This window comes from Vanacampus margaritifer, chromosome 12, assembly GCF_051991255.1.
Source record: "Vanacampus margaritifer isolate UIUO_Vmar chromosome 12, RoL_Vmar_1.0, whole genome shotgun sequence".
NCBI lineage: Eukaryota > Metazoa > Chordata > Actinopteri > Syngnathiformes > Syngnathidae > Vanacampus > Vanacampus margaritifer.
In genome coordinates this window covers 14,887,545-14,907,363 of record NC_135443.1, presented here as the reverse complement: position 1 = coordinate 14,907,363, position 19,819 = coordinate 14,887,545, and the positions used below count along the sequence as shown (strand labels likewise).

Below are 19,819 nucleotides of genomic sequence, written 5' to 3'. Positions count from 1 at the left end.
TCCCTCAGCCCCCCAGGGACCCTGTATTTTCATGGGCCTGCCTCTGACGTCAATGCGCCGGCTGTCCTGTGGATTGTCAGTACAGACTATTCATTTGGGGGGGAGGGGACTGCAAGTCTCTGTAGTGTGTGTGCATGTGTGTGTATGTGATGTGTAAGAGTGCGCCTGTGTGCCTCTGTCAATGTGACCATGCACCTCTGTGTGTGTGTGTGTGTGTTCATGTTTCTATGCTCGCATGTGATCTGTAAATGTTTCACTCACTCATCTTAGTCCTGCGCGTAGGCAGTGCGTGAAAAAAGCGGCTCGATTTCCTTGAATTGGAAACGTACTTAAGGGGATGAGGTCGGTGATAAGGGGTTAGGGGGCAAATGTGAGTGTGTGAACAAGCGCTCGTGTCTGGGGATGCCGGGAGACAGAGGTTGCAGTCATCAGTAGGATGTTTGTTCGAAAACAGCCAAGAGGACAAAATGTTTCATCATGGTTGCCGACCGCTTTGAGTCAGATGGTGATCCCACTGTGGACCCTAGGAGCTACTCTATACATGTGACAGACACACTGTGGCTAGATGATGACACATGTAATACTGTATGATATTTAAAAAAACAACATTATTGTTTTATTATTAATAATTCTTATTATTCGATATTGTTTGTTTTGTACATATATACTGTATTCTTATTTTATTGATAATTAACTCATTCACTGCCATTGACGCCTACAGACATCAAAAATTTATGTTAACTATTTATTTCTATTAGTTAAAAATGTTTTCCCCACTTTTGTTAACAAAAGTATGAAAACCTAGAATTGTTTATTGCACATTTAGAACAGATATAAAATGTGTTATTAATTGTGAGTTAACTAGTAAAGTCATGCGATTAATTACAATTAAAAAAAGTTATCACCTGACGCCCCTAATTTTTAATAATCTTTTTTTTTTAAATCCAAAGTTAACTAGTAAAGTCATACGATTAATTACAGTTAAAAAATCACCTGACGCCCCTAATTTTTAATATTTTTTTCATTTTTTAAAAAGATTTTAAAAAGAAAAGATTATTAAAAATGAGGTTGTCAGGCGATTAAAATTGATCACATGACTTTACTAGTTAACCACAATTTTATATATGTTCTCAATATACAATTAAAAAAACTCTAGGTTTTCATACTCTTGTTAACAAAGTGGAAACAAATAAATGTTAAACTTATAGAAATAGTTCAAATTAATTTTTGACGTCTATAGCCGTCAATGGCAGTGAATGAGTTAATTATTCTCAAATCATTATTGTTACAGTGAATGACATTCTACATTGAGTCCTATTATGCTTAGTTTGAGCTTTTCCAAGTACTAATTGAGCTCGGTATTAGTGTAACACAATGTAAGTTTCATGTATGTGTCTAGACTAGAGGAACTCCAGTGGCTGGCATTTCTTTGAGTGCAGAAGAGCGACAGCCACAGGGAGTAAGAATATGAAGATTATTACTACATTGCAACTTTAAGCAACAGTCCAGCCAGGACAGTTGTGTTTCAGTTGATGATATTATATTATGGCCTGGTTAAGAACTCAACAAGAAAGTTTAATTTGCAAAAAATCAAGCAAACACGTTTTTTTAATAGGATTAATTATTTAAAATACCATAATATTTTATTAACCTAAAAGCACTTGGTAAGCACCAAAATCTCAAGTATCGCACAGCTTTAGTTGTGGCGTCCCTTGTGATCTCCCACATTTCCCTTTAGGTCAGGGGTTTCACACATACGGCCCGCGGTCCGGATCAGGCCCGCAAAGTGGTTTAATCTGGACCGTGAGACAATTTTGTAAAGTTTTTTTTTTTGTAATGTTGGCCCAATTAATCAGCTGGCCACCATCAAAACATATAAATTCATAAATTCACAAGCAGACCTCAGATGAGCAATGCAACTTGGACACGGAATCGTCCTGGATGTCATTATTTTACACACAACCTAAACTTGTGCTTTGTTTAAAAAAAAAAAAAATCATTGACAGACTGTGAATTGTCAGACTGACATAAACGTGTTAAATACGACACAAATTCACTCAGTAAAATGCCAGTGAGAAGCGACTCAGACACTTACCCCCGCGTTCGCTGTTTAATTCAAACAGACGCTTGCTTGCAGCGTTTTCTTGCTTGTGTCACCACAACATCCAATTTCGGCCATATGCCAATGCCGAGAATGGCAAAAACAGCCGAATATTTTCGGTGGCTGAATATTCAGTGCATCACTAGCAGAGAGAATAGATTTGAACCTGGATTTAAACGCATTTACACTTTATTGATATGTTTTAAATCTTTATTCATTCATATTATTCTCTCTGATAGATTAAAAAAGGATACCAGCAAATCAAGGGACTGTATTATACACAAATACGAGAGAAAATAACAACTTTTTGTGGTGAGCGTATTACACACGGGTACGTGTTATCTACGGGATTTTATGGTACTTGCCACAATTGTTATATCATGAATGGACTGGCTAATAAAAAAAAAATTGTAATCTGAGTTCATTTTCACTGACCACACCCAAGACAGATTACAGTAATTTCTTGAAAATAACACACCCTTCAAAGGCATTCTTTTTTATAAACTTGTGAATATTATTACCTTCTCTGTCAGTACCTAAAACTCTCTGGACCATATAGAGCAAACTGACCGCTGTGTTCAGCTCATTCAGCTGGAAACTCGCTTCTCTTTGTCCGGTGCCTTCAAAGGTGCAGATGTATCAACCAAAAAGACAGGACGTAATGGCCCGTACACATATTCTTATACTGTAGGTCGATTTTTCTTCTATGGCTTTTTGTCCCTCATGCCCTTGCGCACTCCTCTTAACTGTCACACACCTTCTTATCCCACTGAGGGTCAAACATTCGCGAAGGTAACAAATGTTGATTTCACGTCAGGGTCTATCAAAGTTCTTTCAAGGTCTCAACTTTTCTCGAAACGTTCTCGGAACATTCTCCAACACTCTTAATGTTTTTTCTTGCCGCAAGGAAATTTTGTGCATGAAAGTTTGCCTTACGTTGGCAAAAACAACATCTGAATGATTCCCAAGACTTATGGTAGAATATTCTATGGACTGATGAGACAAAAGTTGGACGTTTTTGAAAGTGTGTGTCTCGTTAAGGTTAAGGTGAAAACCTCATTAAGGTTTTGGAGCAGCCTAGTGAAAGTCGGGGTTTGAATCTGATTGAAATGCTGTGACATGACCTAAAAAAGGATGTCCATGCTCAAAACCCACCCAGTGTTGCTGAAATAAAGCAATTGTGCATAGAAGAGTGGGCCAAATATCTCCACAGAGACGTGAAGGAATCATTGCGAGTTATAGAAAACACTCGATATCAGTTGTTGCTGTTGAGGCGTAACCCGACCAATATGAAGATAATTTTTTCCCCCCTTGATAAATAAAATCACCATTTAAAAACTGTATTTTATGTTTACAATAGTTGGTTATTGTTAAATGATATTTGCATTTGTTTGATGATCTGAAACAATTTAAAAAAGGGAGTTTGAGAAGAGGGAAAAGACTTTTTCACGGCACTGTAACTTCTGTCATGTTTACTGTCACATTTTCCATTTTTACCTTACACAAAATAAAGTAAAAACATTATTGTGTTAATTAGATGTTCACTGTGCTGAAGTTTTGTGAAATTTAATATAGTTTCACATTTATACACCCTATTTTGACAAATGGAGTGCATTTTTTGGGGGGGTGGGTACAATTTTAGGGTATTTAACTTTGGTATTTGGTATGGTGAATATATATGTAGGTCGTACTTAGCTAGATACAGAGGCAAAATATTCAAAACAACTGTCAATATGATGCAGTGCAGTTCTAAAAATAACTACCTCTGGCAATCAGAATCAAAACTGAGTATTACAGTGATACCTTGACTTACGAGTTTTTCGAGTAACAAGACGATTTTTTCCTGTGATTTACAAGCAAACTATTGCGATACGAGCGCTAGAAGGTGGCAGCAAACTCAACAACTAAATTTGCCCAATTGCGCCATTAATAACATGGGGAAAAGAGTCACAAGCAAATTGATTGAACTGTTTTCTAGTTCTTTCCTCAGTGGAAGTGAAAAGCGAGCGACAGAATGCGTCAGAGAGAATTCATTATGTTTCTACTGTACGTGACCTCTGAATGGACCAGCTGCTGGAGAGTGTAGGAATGCCAGTGATTGATAGCGCACATGCTGACGTAACGCGCCGCCTCTCCCACACCTTCCTCTCTGACTCTCGATATGATCAGAATGTAGCGCTGCGGCACAGAGGGTTTATGCTGGATCATGTTGCCTGACCACTCTGGCGAGCTGCTGTGGTGCATTCAGCGCTAATAAGTCAAGTGCACATCTTTGAACGCCGGGCAGCTAAGGAGCTCTTTTCATTTCGGACGCCAGGACCTGATCACTGATAAAAAAAATTAAAAAAATAACTTATATTAAGACTTTCACTTACCAGCCCATCTTTTGTCTGTTTTTTGAATACCCTTCATTTACATGGATGGGATCCACTAAATCAGGGGTCGGCAACCTTTTCTGTCACAAAACATTTGGAGAGTGTTAGTGTTAGTCTAATGTACTGAGGGCCCAAGACAGTGCTAATTTGAGCTGCAACGTAACAGAAAAATATGCAGCATCCAATACTTTGAATTCATTTTCTCACTTACAGAAATATTTCAAGCTTTTTTCATGACTTTTTTTTTAAAGATAATTTTAACACAAACCTACCAAATAAAGCTTATGTGATACATATTCATTAGTCTAATAAAGCCCATTTATTTGAAATGCATAATCCTCAGGTTTACGTATTTGGTATTAATAAAGTATAATTACTCTAAATTAATAATAATGAGAGCATTTATTTAAAATACATCAAGTATATTGTTTGAATTGCATAATAATCAGGTTGCCTATACACAATAAATATACCGCTATGTAAAAAACACTTATGTCAATTTTTTGTTTTTATTTTTTGCATTTTTATGTTTTTGGGACATCCCAAAAACGTTTAAAAAAAGTAATTATACTTTATTAATACTAAATACATAAACCTGAGGAATATGCATTTCAAATAAATAGGCTTTGTTAAACTAATGAATATATATCATATATGTTTTATTTGGTAGGTTTATGTTAAAATTATGTAAAAAAAAAAAAATACATGGGAATTTGTTATGTAAAAAATTACATAAATCTTAAATTAGGCTTGAAATATTTTTGTGAGTGCTTTTGTCTTCTGTTTTTTAAATTAAATTTAATTAAATTTTTCATGCTTACTTTTTTATAAATGTTTAGGCTTTTCTGCCTTTCTGTCAAATTTCTTATACTTTTGATAATTTGATGGACATACCGCTAATGTAAAAATTTTCTGCCTCGCCTTCCTTTTTTGGACTTTTTCTGGCTATTTTTTGGAGAAAAAAAATCTGCCTTTTTTGTTATCAATTATCCTACATTTTGGGCAATTTTGTGGATATTTTACGGTAATTTTCAGGATTCCGTCTTGTTTTGGGAGATTTTATAGTTACTTTTTTAAAAACATTTTCTTCCCTCCTTTTCTTAAATCAATGTTCTGACTTTTTGGGGGGGCAATTTTACGGTAATTTCTGTGATTTATTCTTCTTCTTTTTCTTTTTACATTTTACAGTTACTTTAAAAAAAAATCTTTTCTGCCTTTAAAAAAAATAAATTTTTGACCGTTTGGCCAATTTCATGGACATTTTATCCTAATTTTCTGCTTTTCCTCTTCCTTTCTGGACATTTTTAGTTTTTTGTAAAAAAAACTTTTTCATCTACCTTTTGTCTCTTTTTCTGACAAGTTACAAATTTGGACTCTAACATTTTTTTTTTAATATATTTAATTATTCTTTTTTTTGTAATATCTAAATCTAACCTGACAATAGCTAGATTGATTATTGTGATTCACTCAAAGGGAATTCTTTACAAAATCAATCTGGGACTGCTCGGGAAAGGCAGGACAATCTGTACAATACTTTGAACTGATTGGACGACTTGGCATCTTGTAAACGTTTGTTTTGAACAATCACGAAAACGGCTTAGAATGTCATCTTCGGTCTCGTCTTAGGGGGAAAAAAGAACGAACATCTTTTCCAGATAAAAATGCATGAAGTGCCTCTTGCTGTTCAACATTCAACAAAGAACCAGTGAGTAATTCTGCAAAACAGAATTAATTGCAGCGTCCATTCGTCTAAGTTTGTTTGTTTGTTTGCTGGCGTCAGCGCTTCCTGGTTTCGTCATAGCTTCATGTCCCGCCCTAAACAACACCTGATTGGTCCGACCCAAAAAAGGTCGGTTTTGCTACGGATCCATGGGAGCAATACAAGATGGATTCTCGTAGTGTTTGTGAACAAATAGCGCGAGAATTCAGCTTGCTAGTAAGGTTGATCTAAATCATTAATTCATTTAAAGAATATTTTATCTAAAAAGAAAGATAAATATGTATATAAAAAATAATTTGTACTATGTTTTGTGTGTGTGTGTGTGTGGGGGGGGGGGGCTATCCACAGGAGATGGACTAAAGAGCCACACACTGTAATGTGTATGAAAGTACGACAGGAGCCTTGGGAGTTGCGCAAGCCAGGCAAATGTTTTTCACGTCACACAAGAGAACTTTACATGGAATCTCTTGGTAGATAAGAGACATAAGACCTTGGTATATCGAATATTTAGACTAATGCTCCATGCACTCACTGTCACGCCATCAAGTGAATGTCTCATACAACAGCTGGCTTTCCACTGCAGCTCGTGCCCAATTTGAATTTAGGACCATACTGTTCAGTCTTGCATTAACGGGGTTTATCAGATCTGTCTATTTATGCTCCCGCCCACCGGCAGATCTATTGAAAAACACTGATTGTAATCTAAAGATATATGATACCATGCAATTGTTCCCCTCTTTTTACCCTGCCTCAATGCACATTTGAAGTGTGTCTCCTGCATGGGAAAGAAAAAAAAATGACATGGCAATTGTGGCATTTGTGCTTGTTACGCTTCTTCAACAACTTACATATACAAACGTCAAGTCTTAAAATACCTTATATTTAAAAGGTCATTTTTCAATAAGCCCCAGAAAGAAATGCAGCTGCTGGCACATGCGTGTAGTTTCTTTACACCACACTAAAGGTCTGGCATGCTATCATGTTGTTAGTTTTAATCGTTTCTGTGTGAGTGGCTCATTTTGATTTTCTGTTTGCACAACCTTGACCGTTTTTAGTAATCCATTGTCCGTAGGTCCTTTCATTGAAATTTGGTCATTTTGGTGATACTTGCAGTAGTCTAGCACGAAGCTTATCGGTACACTCCCCTCTAATATTTAATAACAGTAGCCTATTAATAATAATAAGCAAATATTTAATAATAATGAGTTAACCTGATTTACGTCTTTACAAATAACATAAATCACTGCACTGGGAGCTGTACCCATTAATCAATTTTCTATGATCGTGTCCTCATTAGGGTTACGGATGAGCTGAATCATAACTTAGCTAACATTGGCTGAGTGGTTTGAAAGCCTGATTGCGCCATTTAAATGCTGGAGGGGGCCACAAATTTTCATCAGCACCACTGTGGGCCACATAGGACTGCGCACTTCCTGTTGTATGACAGATGTATGAAAAAAATATTTTAAATGATGAAATGTGTGAAAATGTCTGGTTTTACTGAACCAATGTACAGAACTGCAAAGTTAAAGTTCCACTCTTCAAATAAAAACGCTTTAATGCAAACACGAAAAAAACAACAACAAAAAACGACTTCATCAGTAAACCTCACCAGCTCCGTTGCCCTCAAATAAGCCAAGAAAGGCCCATGCGCCGTTTTATTGTGAAACAAAATAATCGGAAAACGTTTGCTCATGGCTGACTTGGCACCATGCATGCACGCTCTTTCGCTCTTCCCCTGTGCGCGTGCGCGCGCGCGTTTGTGCGAGCGAGCGCGTATGCGTGCGTGTGCGCGTATTTGACTGCGCTCGCTTCCCTCGCGGTCGCCTCTGCTCGCCCAGTCTTCTGCTGCACATCCACGGCGGAGCTAGACGCCGAGGAAGCGGACGGACTGGAGCTACACCTCGGCCAGCGGTGCTGGGTGGAGGTGCGGTGGCGGCGGTGGTGGGGGGCAAGCACACGACCCTCCGCGCCCTTCCTAAAGTCGAGGACCCATCTTGTCCTGGAGTAGTTTCTTTCTTTCTTTTTTAAATTATACAGTTTTTATTGTTGTTGGGTTTAGCGCACTTTTCTCCGTGGCTCCTCTCTCAGTTTGCGCACACTGTCCGACATGGAAGATGGTCCGTCTTCGACAAGCTGTTTCAGAAGGTTAACGGACTGCTTCCTTGGGGCAAGTAGGTACACTTTTATTTTTAAGAAATAGTAAATGAGAAAGATGTTCCCCAAGCCTTGGAGCGTAGCGCGCGCGGAAGCAGTTCCGTGCGAACGCATCAACATTTTTGACGTCTTGTCTCCTCATGTGAGCTCACTTTAGTTTATGAATGACACATTGATGGCTCCTCCACGGGTGGGGACCTGGAAGCAGCCTGATTCGCTGCTTGTATAGCGTGTGCGGTCCGGTTTAATAAAACATGCAGCGTGTTGGTTGTGAGTCACGCTGAGGATATGAAGCAACGCTGTCACCAACCAAGAAATGCTAAATAATGATTTATTATCATTTAAATATTAATTTTAATCCATTTCTGGGTATGTGTTAATTACCACATTTCATGTACAATATTATTATTGTAAGAAATTTGGCCTCTAAATTCAGAGCTGGCCCACGCCCCCCTTGGGACCTTAAGCAAAATAACGTTTTGGGCCCCTGTTAATAATAATTATTATTAAACATTCATCGACTATATATATACAGTAAGCAAATAAATAAATAGTAATTGTCAGTAAATAAAATAAAAAAGGCACAAAATAGGGGACAATAATGTTCAAATATTGTCATTCCTAAATGTAAAAACACAAAAGCTTTAGTTAGAATAAACTATACCTTTAATCCAAACATTAAACTTTTTTGTTACTTCCTCATTACTCTCTTGACTGTTGATTGTTCTTGAATGGTCACAGAACCACAAGCAGGTGCTTTGTTTGCTCCGTATAAATTCACATAACCTCACCAAGTAAACTAACTAGGAATGCGTTATTTAACTACCGCAGAATGTAGCATTAAAACAATTTCCTAAAGTAGTGCCATGCACTTATTACCCTGTGTAACTTTTTAAGGCGCATCCCCCCTCCTCTCCCCCCAGATACACTCACATATATGCTTCTCAAAATGTCCAGCGTGTTTGATCTCCTCTTTTGTATGTGCCACTCGGCTGTACAGTCTGCCACAAGGATGACGTTGTGTTTGATAGTATTTGCGATTAGCTAGCACGCATTCTATCACGCCACTTGAGATATTCCGTCAGTGAGTCCGGTGACCTTTAGGGAATGTGCATTTTTTTGGAATGTGAGTGATGGCAAAGCACACATACTAAAAATGTTGTTTGTGTATTTACTACAAGTATAAAGTACTTTTTTTTTAGTGCATGAGTTAAGTTTCAGAGAGTACACACAATATGCAAAATGGCTTACTTTATCATGTTTTTGGGTGTCCATGTATACTATAGCTAGTCTTTTTTTTTTATGTTACAAGAATAATGTCTAATGTGAAGAGTTGGAAAAGTTACATTCAATATTGTATTGTTTAATATTGACATTTGAAAATATTCAGCTGTATTATAAAATTACTATCTCTGAATTGTAATGAGTTAGACTGCACCGCATTACTCTTGCCAAAACAACTGTTATTCTGTAAAGTACGGCATGACATTAATGGAAGATTGCCCTTTAAGAAGGCAACGGTGGATAAAGAAATTACACCCTCTTCCACATAGGCCATATCAAGAAACCTCGTGTGACATCAAAACCAATCATTGGTTCTGTTAATTGCGACTGCAGGCCTCAAAGCAGACTGGGGGAGTATTTCTAAGTCTTTATTATATTAAAGTTCAAACAAAAAAGTTTCTACACACAAGTCGGTTTGGTATGTTCACACAAAGTAAAAAACAGACAAACCCATTAGCAACTCTACTAAGGAGAAAGCGAAAAATGCAAAATTAAAAGACTAATAATAAAGGATTCGTCTCAGTAGGCAAAAATAGGTACAAAAGAAAAGACAAAGTGCTTCTGATAAATTGGGAGGATGTCATCAAAATAGCCAGCAAGGAGTAGAGACAAAGGATTACCAGGAAAACACCAGAATGTAACGGAAAGAAGAAAGAACAAAAAATAAAATAAAAAATCAATTGTGAACAGAATCCTGGGAGCGAAACAGGATTAACTGCACCAACTAGCGGAAGAAAAAACAAAAATGTAACTTAATGGTCAGTCAGAACGCTTCTTTGATTGGCTACATTCCGTTGATGTCACAGTCAATGCCATACACTTCTTCTATCAGGTTATACTGTGGGATGCGTGCGGAATAAAAGCCAAGTCACTATTTGCTTGTTTTGCAGCAACAGATGATGTTTACTATTGTTTGTGCCCTCTGAAACGGGACTTGATGCAAGAGTGTCCGGCTAACGCGGACTCGAGTATATTGACGTCGCTGCTTGCTCATCTCATCGTAAACCTGGCAAGCCTCACACACAGTTACAGTACTAAACTGCCAGTTGTTTGTAGTGTCTTGTATGGCTGCATTGTCGGACGGCCGTGTTCATTTAAGGTCAACCCTAATTTGATCTCTCAGGCATTTTTTTTTTCAACCCAATTGTTTTTTTTAACAAATTGCGTAACTGGATGAAGAAAGCTGAACATTGTCAGGCAGGAAGTGCTCACTCTGGATATTTCCGGCCTGATTGCAGGCCTTCTCGCTTTTACCAACATCTTTTCCTGACACTTAGTGAAAATGTAAACACATGCTCGGCTTGGTCTTATGGAATGAAAATAAAAGCTGGATGTGAATGACTGAAGATCGCTTTACATGGTAGATATTTTTCCATCATTGATGTAAATGTATTGTTTGATATTTTTTTCAAGATTTATAACACACTTCAAATATCATATTTCTGTACTCCATAGCCTCATATTGCTGGGTCCGGCTTTTGTAACCATGATCAACAGGGTTAAAACTAGGGCGTTGTGACTAAGCAAGCAGTTTCTCATTCCAGAAGCAGAAATCAGAGGCAACATAAAGCAAGTGTTCGTAAAGACAATTAAAGTGATTATTAATTTAAATTTTTATACCCACATGTTGATGAACACTTACTGGTATTCTGGCTGTGAAATCTACATACAGTTTTTGAGAATTTATTGAACCCAGTCTCTAGTGTTGAGGTTTTGATGGGCTTCTGAGGTTTTCAGATTTCAAATCGGGCCCTGGAACTCATTAGGTTTGAGAATGACTTGGGTTACTATGATAGCATGTCAGAAGCTGGCCGAAAATGAGCAGACCACGCTGATGTCCATGTTTTGCTTAAAAGACAAAGAAAATTTGTCTTATTTCAAGGAGGACGAAGGAAATCCGAGGATTTGGATTTTTGTTGTGTTTGAAAATGGTTCTCAAGCTTTTCAGTTCCTTTCACTTTTGTCTGCAATCGAGTATGTGCCGCTTGCCTGTGCATCCACCACAACTCAATGCAGCTCTGCTTACCTTTGGCTTTGACATGAAAGTGTTTCCGACGTGTAGTGTGGCCATCACTCGAAAGTAGAGGATTTTCAAGCAGCCTAGCTTCCAAGAAACACCGTGTAGGGGGTTATTATGTAATTGAGCTCAATTGGGATGGAAACATTAGCGAAATTCAGAATGGTTCGCTCACTGACATATTTTTAGAAATTTGCCAGATAACTGAACATTTACACTGGCTTATAAAAGGAACAATAGCATCTTTGTCATCCCCACGGTAGCCCTGGATCAACTATTTTGTGGTATGGCGTTCTTTAATACTGTATTGTTGGACCAGCTTGTGTTGTTTCAAAAAACATTGCTATACAATTTAAGGCATGTATTTCCAAATGATAACAGTCTTTTGCTTTCATTCAGAACACAAAAAAAAAGGTCATTTTAGTTGAGTAGACCAATAAAATATACATCCTTTACAATTGGTAGCGACTAAATGAATGGTTCCCTCTGATATTTTTGTATTCACCGCAGTGACTTGAATGCTGTTTACATTTAACACCTTAAAGGGGAGCCCTTGAGCACCAACTTTTCTCTTGCTTTAAATGCATCAAGTTGAAGCCAAAGAAAATAAGCCTGAGATGCGCTTTCAAACCTTTTATGTCAAAATCTGGGGAGCACTGGATCAGCGCCAGGGCACAGTACGTGATATTAGTGACAAAACAGATGACATTCTCCTCAAGGCATCCTCCATCCATTGACCCCGCTGTCAGCCGGTCAAAGTTTTGCTATCTGAGGGGATGGGAAAAGGCCAAAGACGGATAGATTCCCTTCCAACTTGTCCTCATGTTGGAGCTCATCGAAAAACGTGATCCAGGAGAAGACACAGGATCTGAGTTCTGTGGTTCTCATTAGCAGCTTCCCATCAGTTCAACATCAGTCCAGATGTGCGGTGACGAACGCGACCCCGTCGTTGATGGGGCTCTGGGAAGCAGTGGAGGTAGCGGGAGGAGGGGTTGTGGTATCGCAGCATTTACGTCCAACCGGTGGTTTGGACAAGATGCTGACTCTGACGAGTCGTGATTGGTGCCATCCTCACAATTCTGTCAATATCGTGGTTCACACTCACTGTGTGCAGCTGGCGCAGGCTCAATTCTAGCTCAGTGCCACATTTGTATTCGCACATGTCTGACAGCCGATCAGTCCAGGATGGAATCCGCTGTCACTTGAGTTTGACTCAACTTTTCCTGAACAGGATAAGCGCTATATAGAACATAGATGGATTGCAGAGCAATCACCGAGTTGAAAGGTGATGTTCCATTTGATGTGTCTGTGGTGTGTCACTGCTTGCAAGATGTCTTATCTACATCTCAGCTTGCCATTTATAGCCCCTACCCTTTATGTGTAAATGACCTGGGCCAAAGAAGTGGAAATAATGCAAATTACATTTCCATGGAGATTCTCTCTCTCTCTCTCTCTCTCTCTCTCTCTCTCTCTCTCTCTCTCTCTCTCTCTGTTAGCATGTGTGTGCAGCAAGGTACTGTATAAGTTAAAGAAAAAAATACAGCTAAAAAAACATTAATGAAATAAAATAAAAACGAAAATGCTTTAAAAAAATATATAAAATGAACTGATACTACATTTTATGTTTATAAAACTAACTACAAATAACTGGAATTATAGCGAAAATCTTTTCATTGTTGTTAATACACAAGACACGTGAGCTTTCAGGGTTCATTTTAAATGTATTTATTTTGGTGTAACTGTCCAGCCTTGCAGAAGGAAGAAGGTCAAACATTTTGGGAATTATAGTTAATTTTACTGCACAATACGTTGTGCCTTTTTATTTTATTTTATGTTGCACTCGACAAATACTCTATATATAAAAATAAATAAATACAATTAATACTAAAACTAATAAAAACTCAACTTAAGCATTAAAATAATCTAATGATGTTAGATAACACTTTTTTTCAGACCAGTACAAACACACACAAGTACTCAACTCTTGAGTAGTCACCGATATTGTTGCCAGGTACTGACACCATTAGTATTTTTTATACCCACCCCCCCCCCCCCCCACACACACACACACACAAACAATGACAGATGATATATATATATGTAGTTTATTTTTATTTTTGTTACAAATTTCCTTAAAATTGCATGAAATGAATGGCAATTTTCTATTCTTCTAAGTTCAAGTTCCTGATAATAAAAAAACGGCCACAAGAGGGCATCGCTATTGGCCGCCATCGCAAGTGCAGATACCTTGAAATAAGGACGGGTAGCAACCTGATACCGATATCCTGTTGTTGGTACTCACTCATTCCTAATAGAAACTACTCAAAAGTAACAAACTTTCTGTAAAAACTAATTAATCTTGACTGAATTTAAAAAAAAAAGAAGTCAAACTTAACTATAATCACAAATCCTAAACGATTAATGCATTGTCCACAATACAATATTGTCACAATTATGATGTATTTGCTGTTAAAGAATCATTTCTCAACTAAATTATTTATCTTTTTAAAATAGTATTTTTTTTTATGGACTCACATTGAGCAAGTAATGGAGGAGTTGTCATAACAGAGGAATGTGTCTCTGTCATGTTTTTCGTCTTTAAGACTAGCTCAACAGTGCCTCTGCAGGTTGCAGCAGGTAGTGCTTTAAGACGTTTTGTCCCACCCCTAATCAAGAAGTGTGACGTCTATCCATTCAATCTGACACCTTTGAACTGACTCGTATTGATTTAGCAGTGTAGGTCAGGACACATTCTGCAGAGGAGTACAAGAAGTATGTGTGTGCACTCACCTGTATTTGCCCACACACACTCCTCGTCTCCAGCTTGATGAATAAATGAGGTGAAAAGTGGGAGAGCGGAATCCAAGCCTATTCGCCGTCACTCTCAGCGCCCACTGAATGTCGGCGTTGGCCGCTGTGCTGCGCCCCTCTCACACGGTAGATAAGATAAGAACCACATGCTCTTCAAACCTCCTGGCAAGGGACTCCCAGACGGAGCTGCTGACGCACGCACCCTGCATCCAGGCCGACACTCCCCACCCCTCACACATCCTCTCCCTTCCTGCCACAGACTCTTGTCATGAAAAGTGAAAAGTAGTACCCTGGCACCTTGCCCTTGACTCTGTGCCAGGCAGTGTAAGCTTCAATACAAGTGGTCCTTTCCCCTTTTCACTCATTTTTCATGAGTGTAGCAGAGGAGAAACATGCTGCCCACTAAAGATCAGCTAGACTTATGACGTGACCACTTGACATCATCTGACCGGAGCACTAAAGGCACAAGCTCACTTAACATGCTCCTGCACAGCTCACTAAAGGTCATGACCATATCACCAGCACTCATATACAGTATATATATTTTTTTACAAAAACATTTACTTGCTACTTACATAGGGGTATTTCCAGGGCTACATATATATATATATATATATATATATATATATATTAGGGATGTGAATTGCCTAGTACCTGGCGATTTGATTCGTATCACGATTCATAGATCACGATTCGATTCAATATTGATTAATCCTGATACTAATTTATAAATTGATTATTAAGATTTGTTTTTTTAACTCAAATTTAGAAAATACTAATCAGTAAACTTGTACATGTACACGGTAAGATTTGTATGAAAATGTATTTATTTATCTGAAAATTCAGGCTTCTAACTGAGCCACTGCATTTAACAAACAGGTTGCAGTCTGTTTCATGTTTGGACAGCACTGAAATAAAATATTAAGGCTTAATGTTCGATTAATATAACATTCTTCCATGCTTAATGTGTGAATTCTTCCATGCTTAATGTGTGAATCCTAACCCTAAGTAAGACGTTTTGTTGAATATTCCCCCCCAAAATTAATGTTTAAAAATCGATTCAGCCGCATATCGAATCGATTTGAGAATTGCGCACTGTAATATCGCGATATATTGCAGAATCGATTTTTTTCTAACACCCCTAATATATATATATATAGTTTACGAGAAAAAAACACACAAATTTATGACAATTATAATAACAATGAAATTCACAAGAAATACTCACAGTTTGCAAGAAAAAAACTGAGAAACTTGCGAGAAATAGTAGCGTAGTGGCAGCCGCGGCTCAGGGTGTAGAGACGGTCGTTCAGTAACCAGAAGGTGGGCTGTTCGATCCCCGCTCTCCCCAAGTCATGTGTCGTTGTGTCCTTGGGCAAGGCACTTCACACGCATTGCCTCCAGTGCTACTCACACTGGTGTATGGAAGGTGCGAATGTTTGGTGGTGGTCAGGGGTGACATATGTAGGTGCACTGTGGCAGCCTCGCTTTTTTTTTCAACATGGCCCTGGTTAATCTCTTTTGCTCTGCTGCCACCTGCTGGTCGTTTGTGTAGTAACTTCCATTTATTCAACCGTTCTTTGCAGTTGAGAGGCTGCATCAAAGCCTTCTGTATGCTCTACCATACAGAAAAAAAACCTTAGAAATCCGTCTTTGGGACACTTAAAACATTTAAAATGCTGTTAACATGTGGACAGAGATTTGGAAAATGTATTGGTACGCCATTTCTCATGATCCTCCACTGTAGCATTCCATTGATTACATGGATACTTTTACTTACTGGTACATTTTCTCCATTCTGCCACCTCATGGGTCAGGCATTATTGCTGGGAATGGTCCCACGCAAGCCCCACCTGTGCTGAGAAGCTTCCCTCACTGAAATCTCCACATAACTGGATGCTTTCCATCAACAGCGGACTGGACTGAACTGGTAACAGAGAGCCAACAGCACGAACGTTTGTTTAGACGGCTGAACAGGAACTGTTGTGTGGATGTTTTACTGAGTATTAGATCATTTGCCTTGTGAGTAATTTGATGTTTAGTCTTGCTTAAATGGTTCCTGCCTGAAAACGGATCTTTCATGAGTAAACCATCACAATCACAGTTTTTTCTTCAGATTTGGCTCATTTGCCAGGAAATATACAGAGTAACTACCAATTTACAGGAAACTAATAAACTGCTAAAACTGTTGTTAGAATCCCACTGCACTATTTTATTTTAAATTTGCCATTATTTGCAAGTTTCACCTTCTGCACATCTACACCACATTCATATCAGGTGTCTGTTGTCAAAAGATGGTCATTTTCTGAGTGATTGAAATTTCCTTCCTTTACTCTAATGAATCGAGCAGCCTTGCAACAGCAATAAAAACATAGAAAGTCAAATATGTTGCTCAAGAGTAGAGAACATTCCCATGCAATCCCAATCATTGTTCTACACAAAGGCTGTGGCTAAAAAAATAAGGCCTTGCTTCATAGCCCCCCACCCCCCACAGCAATTCTCTAAAGGAGGCTCATATAAAAGAAATGTGGCGTCAAATAGACTCCAGGGCATTTTCTTCTTGTGTGAAAGTGTAACAGGTCAGATGTCATCAAACAGTTCGACATTTTCCAGTCCTGATTGAGAAAACGGGGGGGGGATACAACAGAAGGATGATGGATTTATAAATAAATTACTCTTCAGATAGGTGGCTTGAGCTCGGCTTCTTTCAAATGCTTTAATAGAAAGCCTGCAAAGTACTTAATGAAAACACTTCCCCGCGCAAAATATTAACTTCCATACAAAGTCAGCCCTTAGCTAATTGAATAAAAAGCCTCTAGACTGGGATTGTACCTGACAAAAATCGACTGTTTTGCTCAAATTCTCTTCACCCACTGCAGTGTAATATTGATTGAGCGACTTTTCATGCTTCATTTTGAAACGATGACAGCAGCGATCCAGACAGACTGTGACTCGCTCGGCCTTCCCTTTCCCAGTGTCAGGGTGCGGCGTGTTGTCGTCCAGATAAGTATTACGTAACAATACCTCACCGCATGAACTCGGGCTTCAGCTTTTTACACAGGAAGCACAAGTCTGAGTCAGGCACCGCATGGCTGCCAAATGGGCTCGACTCAGCCGTGAACACGCAGCGCAACAAGCTGCTGACCACCAATACATGACCGGAAAGGTACTGCTATTCAGTCAATATATTTAGTCATTCAAGTTTTGGTGCATGCTATAGTCATTATACTAGTCATACTTAAAACATCAGAGAAGAATCTGCTTCATGGTGTTTATGGTTTAATAGTTTGATATTGTGGCAACATGCCATTGTAATAATGTAACCCGGATGGCACCATTTGTTATTAATACTCCTTCCTCATTTTATGACTTCTCTCCTGGGCAGTTTGAAAGCCGTTGATTGTTGCAATCAGGTCCATTTTTAAAAGAAAAGTGCCACTCAGATAAGACCCTTGATTGAATGCCTTTGACTGATACTAAGCGTTCACCGTTCAGTGTCGGCATGGTTGAGTACGTCACAATCAAAACAAAATGACCATCTGCAAAGCTGTTGTGTTTGTGCTGCTAAAGATAATGTGTGTAATGACTTATATACTGGGCAAAAATATAAACGCAACACTTGTGGTGTTTGTGCGGCCTTTTTTTTTTTTTGAGTTGAACTTGAAGGTCTAAGACTTTTTCCATGTTCACAAAAGGCATACTTCTAAATGTTTCACCAGTTCATGACCTCCACATTAAGCATCTTCATTTCCAGAATCATCTGAGACCATCCACCTGGACAACTGTCGCAACAATTTGTATGTTGCTGAAACAAAGAATGTGCGCTTAAATGGTTAGAAACCATTTATGGGAATCTCATCTGTCGTTTTAAACGACCTGAGAGGGTAAATGATAACATTTATTGGCGACTTTGGAGAGGTGTTCACTTCATGGATGAATTTTCACAGTACAGGACAGTTGGTTGCCGATGGGGTGAGCTATTTGTTGTCAACGCTGTGGACCGAGTGCATACAGACACCTTGACGATATCCTGAGGCCCATTGTTGTGCCTACCATCCATTACCATCACCTCATGCTGCCACATAAAAATACATGGCCCCATGTTGCAGGGATGTGTGTAAAATTCCTGGAAGCTGAAAACATCCCAGTTCTTGCATGGCCAGCATATCCACCAGATATTGAGCATGTTTGGGATGCTCTGGATCAGCTTTGCACACCCATAGAAGATGAGTAGGCCACAACTAACAACCTCTCTGCAAAATACATATGTATGTGAAATTGTCAATTACAGTACATCAGTTTGCCTTGACGCTGCTTGACCTGCACAATCCCCCCGAAAACACACCGTCACATTGAAGTATAATACTCTCTAGAGTACCAATTCCACCGTTGAACGTCCTCCAAAAGAAACATCCTGTTAACATTTGCTAAAACCCATAGAGCTTAGCTTAATTTTTTATTTTTTTATTTTTTTGGGGAAATGAAAGCATGTATTCGTCACCTCGTTTTAAAAGCGGAAGTGTCTTGTGTAAATAAAATGCTTTGCTCATGTGCACACACATAATTTGTATGTAACTTATTTCTATCTATCTATCTATCTATCTATCTATCTATCTATCTATCTATCTATCTATCTATCTATCTATCTATCTATCTATCTATCTATCTATCTATCTATCTATCTATCTATCTATCTATCTATCTATCTATCTATCTATCTATCTATCTATCTATCTATCTAAAGTTAGCTAGCTAGTGTTAGCTAGACAGATAGAGATCTATCTAACTAGAGTTAGCTAGACAGATAGCTAGCTAGATAGATAGACAGATAGATGGATAGATGAATAGATAGATAGATGGATGGATGGATATCCATGATTTGTAACGTGTTGATAAATCCCAACAGAATATTTGCTTATAGCTCAGTACCTTCCTTGTGTTCCAAATTGCACAAAAGTTTCAGCAATGTTGTGCTCCCGTTTCTGTCTAAAGCAGCTCTCGTCTTCCCTCCCCCACCGCTTAAGTTGCTTTGATTTATTAAGCCATATTCCTCCGATTTGCGTCAGAGCTGGCCAGGAGTTTCATGAGGCCTTGCGCTTCTGAAGCCCTGCGTCTCGTGTCTGGACAGTGTCAGACTGCAGAGCTGCATCCTGCACCCTCTAAAGCCTCCTTAGATCTCATCTACCTTCCATTTCCTTATTTGCCTGCAAATGCAAGCCCTGTGTGACCTTGACACGCACGTATGTTTAATTCTGTGTTTGAATTAATATTTAATTCATATTAAAACGTAGTCACTGATGTACATGCAGCGAGGGGTCAGTTTCTACTCAGAGATGGTGTGAAAGTGTGTGAAT

At 38.6% G+C, this 19,819-nt stretch overlaps 1 protein-coding gene across 8 annotated transcripts in view; it reads left to right on the top strand.

Moving 5' to 3' along the window:
- Positions 1 to 19,819, top strand: part of pde10a (phosphodiesterase 10A) — a 60,448-nt gene that overhangs the window by 12,499 nt on the left and 28,130 nt on the right. For 3 of the 8 annotated variants that reach the window (XM_077582729.1, XM_077582728.1, XM_077582727.1), the window contains exon 1: positions 8,040 to 8,370. The exons of the other annotated variants lie outside the window; for them this stretch is intronic. Coding sequence is in view for 2 of the 3 variants with exons in the window: in XM_077582728.1 (XP_077438854.1) it covers positions 8,307 to 8,370 (64 nt within the window). In the remaining variant the exon portion in view is untranslated. Of the gene's footprint in view, positions 1 to 8,039; positions 8,371 to 19,819 lie in introns of those variants that run through there. 8 annotated transcript variants of the gene reach the window in all.